Source organism: Urtica dioica, chromosome 5 (genome assembly GCF_054948205.1).
Source record: "Urtica dioica subsp. dioica isolate 48M chromosome 5, U.dioica_male_clone48M_v1_H2, whole genome shotgun sequence".
NCBI classification, from domain to species: domain Eukaryota; kingdom Viridiplantae; phylum Streptophyta; class Magnoliopsida; order Rosales; family Urticaceae; genus Urtica; species Urtica dioica.
The window spans coordinates 21,163,229-21,170,016 of record NC_142760.1 but is presented as its reverse complement, the minus strand read 5'-3'; the positions used below and the strand labels follow the sequence as shown (position 1 = coordinate 21,170,016).

The window sequence follows — 6,788 nt, the reverse complement described above, 5'->3', positions numbered from 1 at the left end:
TCTCTCGAAGGGATTCTCCATCATTTGGTATCAGAGATTAGGCTCTCAATTAGTCAATTTTTTTTTTTACCCTTTCTTAAAAAAAAGAGAAGAAAGAAAAAACGCGAAAAAAAAAAAAAAAAATCTCCAGAAAGTTTTCCTCCAGAAAGTTATTCTCTCCAGAAAGTTTTCCTCCAGAAAGGTATTCTCTCCAGAAAGTTTTGTCCCTCCAGAAAACTCTATCTCTCCATAAAACTTTTAATTTTTTTTTTCTTTCTCTTGTGTGTTTAATTTATCTCTTTTCATTTCCTTCAAAATACTTTCTTCCAGATTATATATCCCAGAATACTTCTTCTCCTCAATCTTTTAGCATATACCATTCCAGTTCTTAGCCAAAAAAAAAAAAAAGAGTACAAAAAAAAAAAATTCCAGAAGAAATTTTATTGTATTTTTGGCATCCTGGTGTGATTCTGAGCGTTTTGAGCTCCCTCTCACGAAAGTGATTTTTTTTTTTTACCATTTTGTACGGATTTTACTGTTCACCGTCGAAAATTTTACCTTTTTTTTTCCAAGCTTTTTCCTTCAGCCACCACCACCTTGATCGTTTTTCTGTTTGAGTTTTAAAATTTTAAGAGGACTTACGAGCGGAAAAAGGCAGAGTGTTACATTATAGCAAAAGCCATATTTGAGTGTCCAAACACGAGTGAATTTCCAAATTACGAGCGAAACACGTAAGGGAGTGATTTTGTGAGGACCATTAACCTTATATATCGTATATATATACTACTGTTCATTTACGCAGATTCATGACAACTCCTCGACGAGATAGTGCTTCATCCTCACAACCACCTTTGACGATGGACGACCTTGTCCACACCATGCAGCGGTTCCTCGATCCGATTCTTGCTCGCTTAGACAACATCGAACAACATCAAACTGCCGAATTTGTGCACACCGAGCAATGGCAAGCACCTGACTTCGAGAACCCGTTCTACCACCAAGGAGGCCAAAGACGTGGTTTTCCATCACGCCGCGGACAAACACGCGGACGAGGCCTTCCACCAGCGCATCGTGGAACTTGGACGAACGACGACGATGAACAAGTTGTTTCCGATGTTTTGGATTTTGATCACCCTCGAGGACGAGCTCATGCACACCACCGTCACCATCATGATGATTTCCGCGGCATCAAAATGCGTGTTCCTTCCTTCAACGGCAAGAACGACCCCGACGCTTACTTTGATTGGGAGCGGAAGATTGAACTCATTTTCGATTGTCACCAATATTCGGATTTGAGGAAGGTGAAGCTAGCCGCCACGGAATTCAGTGACTATGCCTTGATATGGTGGGAGCAGATTTCCACTAGTAGACGACGTGCCGGCGAACAGCCCATTGCCACATGGGACGAGATGAAAACAGTCATGCGCAAGCGGTTCATTCCGACCCATTATTACCGCGACATGTTCAACCGCCTTCAGCGTCTTCGACAAGGTTCACGCTCAGTTGAAGAGTACTTTCAAGACCTGGAAATGACTCTCATGTGCACCGGAGTTGACGAAGAACGGGAGGCAACCATGGCCCGTTTCTTGTCCGGTCTCAACCGAGATATCGCACGCCAAGTCGAAATCAAACAGTTTATCGACATGGAGGATTTGGTGCATATGGCAATAGTGGTCGAGAAACAGCTCAAAACAGACTCCACAAGATACAACCGCTTCCCCGACAAAACACCATGGCAATCCACCTTCCCCAAAACCGACGAAAACAAATACTCTCCTCCGAAGCCACAATCGGCCTTACCAACCGTCCATCACCAACGACCACCTCCCGACCCCGTGAACAAAGGCAAGCTTCCCGCTTCGACCCCTCAACGTAACCGCGACCTCACCTGCTTCAAGTGTCGAGGTAAAGGCCATATTGCTTCCGAATGTCCAAACAAGCGCTCCATGATTCTCCTACCCGACGGCGATGTAATCACGGACGATGAGGCAGCAACCCAAACCGGTGTTGATTATGGCGAACCGACCTACGACGACTATGAGGTTGAAGTTGAAGATGAACAACTCACCTTGGTCACCCGGCGAGTGCTTAGTGTTTCCGCCAAAGACGATGATGAGCACGCGCAGCGAGAATCCATCTTCCACACTCGCTGCCATATCCATGACAAAGTGTGCAGCCTCATTATTGATAGCGGCAGCTGCACCAACGTCGCAAGCACCATCCTTGTCCACAAGCTGTCCTTGCCAACCTCCAAGCATCCTCACCCGTACAAGCTCCATTGGTTGAACGATAGTGGCGAAGTACGCGTCACCGACCAGGTCCTTGTCCCTTTCAAAATTGGCAAATACGAGGACGAAGTTTTATGCGACGTTGCACCAATGGAAGTGTGTCACCTCCTCCTTGGCCGCCCTTGGCAATTCGACCGACGTACTGTTCATGACGGTCTTTCCAACAAATACAAATTCGTGCACAAAAACCATCAGATTGTTCTTTCCCCACTTTCTCCATCCCAAGTCCTCAAAGATCAAGCTCACCTCCACCAAAATGCCAACCACATTAAACACATTAGCCATTCTCCCAAACAGACCACGAGTACCAAAGAAAAAGCCAATCAAACTCTGGTCAAAACCCATGAGAGAAAACAAAAAATTTTAGTGAGTGCAAGCAAGGTTAAAAAGGCAATTTTTAATGAAAAACCGATTCTGATGTTCTTGCACAAAGGACATCTTTTACACGCTGACCAACTTGACAAAAGTTTGCCTAGTCTTGTTGTGGAATTGTTACAGGATTTTGCGGACGTTTTTCCCGATGATGTTCCATCCGGTTTGCCACGAATCCGCGGCATCGAACATCAAATTGACTTAGTCCCCGGCGCTACCCTTCCAAATCGTCCAGCGTACCGTGTTAATCCAACCGAGACAAAGGAGCTCCAGCGACAAATTGATGACCTCATGGCCAAAGGATACATCCGCGAGAGATTGAGTCCATGCGCGGTGCCCGTTCTCCTCGTCCCAAAAAAAGATGGCAGTTGGCGCATGTGTGTAGATTGTCGCGCCATCAACTTCATCACGGTAAACTATCGATTTCCAATTCCTAGATTAGATAATATGCTTGATGAATTGCATGGTGCGTGTGTTTTTACAAAAATTGACTTGCGAAGTGGTTATCACCAAATAAGAATGAAAGAGGGTGATGAATGGAAAACAGCTTTCAAAACAAAACAAGGTTTATACGAGTGGTTAGTCATGCCGTTTGGTTTAACAAATGCTCCGAGTACTTTCATGCGCTTAATGAACCATGTACTTCGTTCTTTCATTGGGAAATTTGTGGTTGTTTATTTCGATGATATCTTGATTTATAGTATGACTTTTGATGACCACATGATTCATTTGAACATGGTTTTTGAAGTGTTGCGCAAAGAACAATTATATGCTAACTTGTCCAAATGCTCTTTTTGCACGGACGAAGTTGTGTTTCTTGGTTTCGTAGTCAGCGCTAAAGGAATCTCCGTGGATAGCGCGAAAGTCAAGGCAATTCAAGAGTGGCCAACACCAACGACCGTGCAACAAGTTAGAAGCTTCCACGGCCTTGCGGGATTTTACCGTCGCTTTGTTCCCAATTTCAGCACCATCGCAGCCCCTTTGACCGAATTAATCAAAAAAGATGTTGGATTCCAATGGGGATACGAGCAAGAGGGAGCATTCCAAACTTTGAAAGAGCGCCTCATCAATCCTCCTCTTTTGGCGCTGCCCAATTTTGACCAGCCCTTCGAAATTCAATGCGAGGCTTCAGGCATTGGTATTGGCGCTGTCCTTATGCAACAAGGACGTCCCTTGGCGTATTTCAGCGAGAAATTGAAAGGCGCATCGCTGAATTACCCGACCTACGACAAAGAGCTCTACGCACTCATCCGCGCTTTGGAAACATGGCAACACTATCTCCTTTCCAAAGAGTTCATCATTCACACCGACCACGAGTCCTTAAAGTACCTCAAAGGACAACACAAGTTGAATAAACGACATGCGACGTGGGTAGAGTTCATCGAACCTTTTCCTTACGTCATTCGGTACAAATCAGGTAAAGAGAATGTGGTAGCCGACGCCCTTTCTCGGAGGTATGTTTTACTTTCATCTTTGAGTGCACACTTGTTGGGTTTTGAAATAATAAAAGAGTTGTACAAAGATGATTCGGATTTTGGTGAAATTCATGCAAACTGTTCACAAAAAGCTTTTGGAAAATTTTATTTGCATGATGGATTTTTGTTTTACAAAAACAAGCTATGTTTGCCTAGTGGTTCTATGCGTGAATTACTTGTTCGTGAGGCACATAGTGGTGGTTTGATGGGTCATTTTGGTGTTGCTAAAACGCTGCCTATTTTGCAATCAAATTTTTATTGGCCGAACATGCGAAAAGATGTTGAACGAATTTGTGGAAATTGCATTGTTTGTAAAAAGGCTAAATCAAAAAGTCAGCCCCATGGTATGTACACTCCTCTTCCCGTTTCTACTTCTCCTTGGATTGATTTATCTATGGACTTTGTTTTAGGTTTCCCTCGATCTAGCAAGGGAAATGATTCCATTTTTGTTGTCGTTGATCGGTTCTCCAAGATGGCGCATTTCAGCCCTTGCAAGAAGACCAGCGATGTTTCCAACATCGCCAACTTGTTCTTCCGCGACATCGTACGACTCCACGGTATGCCTAAAACCATTGTTTCCGATCGTGATGCGAAATTCTTGAGTTATTTTTGGAAGACATTGTGGACAAAATTAGGTACGAAATTACTTTTCTCTACCACTTGTCACCCCCAAACTGATGGGCAAACGGAAGTTGTGAATAGAACATAGTCTACTTTGTTGCGTGCCATAATCAAAACTAATCTTAAGTCTTGGGAAGAATGTTTGCCTCATGTCGAATTTGCATACAATCACAGCAAGCATTCAGCCACTACATTTTCACCTTTCGAAATTGTGTATGGTTTCAATCCTATTACGCCTTTGGATTTGTTTCCTTTGCCTAGTTCTCAACAGGTTAATCTCGATGGCGCACGGAAGGCTGATTTTGTACAATCTCTCCACGAAAAAGTTCGGGCCAACATTGAGCGACGCAACGATCAATATGCAAAGCAAGCAAACAAAGGGCGCACAAAAGTTTTGTTTCAGCCCGGAGATTGGGTTTGGATTCACATGCGCAAGGAACGTTTTCCAGAAGAACGCAAGTCCAAGTTACTCCCCCGCGGCGACGGTCCATTCCAAGTGGTGTCGAAAATCAACGACAATGCATACAAACTTGATCTCCAAGGTAAGTATAATGTGAGTGCTACTTTTAATGTTGCTGATTTGTCTCCTTTTCATGCAGTTTTGGATTTGAGGGCAAATCCTTTCCAACCCGGGGGCAATGATGAGGACATCACCACGAACATGCATTCGCATTCAATCAAGGATACACCGGAGGGCCCAATGACGCGAGCCCGAACCAAGAGATTCAAAGAGCAAGTGACCAGCCTACTTCACAAGTTTGGAGCCCAAAATATTGCCATAGAAGAGCCCAGAATCGTCAACATGATCTCAGCCCAAACTCAAGGCAATAATCCGAAATAGAGTCAAGCCCAAAGGGATAAACGAATTTTATGTGTGTGTGAGACTGTTGGTTTTCTTGCAACCGTTTGTGAGTTTATGGTCTGAGAGTTATTTCGTTTTTTGTGTTAATTCGAGATTTATGTCGTCTCTTTGGTTTTTGTAACCATAATCTCGAATTGAGTATTTGTATCAATTGTGTGGAAGAAGAAGACAGACCATCTTTGATTATCAAACAATTGTGTGAGTATTAGTTCTCTGAAATTTTAAGCCCTAAACGAAGAACTTATCAAGGCAATTCCTTGTGGCGTTCTTGTTCATCCAATCTTATCAATAGTTCGAATCATAAACTATTGTGGCGATTTTCATTCCATACAACCTCTACGACCCTTATCTGAATTCGACCAAAATCTATACAAACCATAAATCCACAAACAACATCCGAAATTGCAAATTCAAGACCAAACTGATCAAGTATTTCGACTCTCGAGACGACTCCACGTTCGTTCCGCTTTGATCCGAGGCTCCTTTCATTCTCTCGAAGGGATTCTCCATCATCACGTTTTTCCGTTCATATGCTATATAGAAGCACAATAAATAAATATAAATATTTTCTAAGTTATTATCTCTGTTAGAATTTAATTAGCTTTTACTGCTTCATTAAATTCTTATGTTGAATATGTTTTATTGTTTAAGAACTATTTAGAGCTTTGAAAGCGTCTAAATAATTATTACCATTATTCGACAATGACTTGTGCGAATAATAAATAAAGGAGACACAACTAAGAGTTAGTGTTGATGATGAATTACATTAGTGGGAGCTTCCTTAATTGGAACCTAGTCACTAATATTCGTATTGTTTGAGTGGGAGCATCCTTGAATGGAACCTAGTCACTCTAGATTTATTGTTTGAGTGGGAGCATCCTTGAATGGAACCTAGTCACTCTAGATTTATTGATTGAGTGGGAGCATCCTTAATTGGAACCTAGCCAGTCTAAATTCAATAATCGAGTAGGAGCATCCTTAGCTGGAACCTAGCTACTCTTATTCATTGACTTAGTGGGAGCATCCATAAATGGAACCTAGCCACTAAATAACCAATATTATTGAGTGGGAGCATCCTTAATTGGATTCTAGTCACTATTGTTCAATAAAAGAGTGGGAGCTTTCTTTAATGAAATCTAGCCACTTGTTGTTCAATAAATAGCAAACATCCTTCATAGGATTAAACCCATC

The 6,788-nt window shown here is 42.5% G+C and overlaps 1 protein-coding gene across 1 annotated transcript; it reads left to right on the top strand.

Annotated features, from left to right (window-relative positions):
• Positions 1-836: 836 nt before the first annotated feature.
• Positions 837-5,576, top strand: LOC149397608 (uncharacterized). Its single transcript, XM_089614286.1, has 5 exons — positions 837-4,093; positions 4,271-4,458; positions 4,525-4,671; positions 5,185-5,277; positions 5,335-5,576. The coding sequence occupies exons 1-5, from the start codon at positions 837-839 to the stop codon at positions 5,574-5,576; spliced, it is 3,927 nt and encodes a 1,308-aa protein (XP_089470412.1).
• The last annotated feature ends 1,212 nt before the right edge of the window (positions 5,577-6,788 follow it).

Excerpts from the sequence above, each read along its gene's own strand:
- LOC149397608 (XM_089614286.1), top strand. The coding sequence starts at position 837 with ATGGACGACCTTGTCCACACCATGCAGCGGTTCCTCGATCCGATTCTT. Across the intron at positions 4,459-4,524 it reads ATCAAAAAGTCAGCCCCATG|GTTTCCCTCGATCTAGCAAG; the intron begins GTATGTACACTC and ends ACTTTGTTTTAG. Across the intron at positions 4,672-5,184 it reads CGACATCGTACGACTCCACG|AAGAACGCAAGTCCAAGTTA; the intron begins GTATGCCTAAAA and ends AACGTTTTCCAG.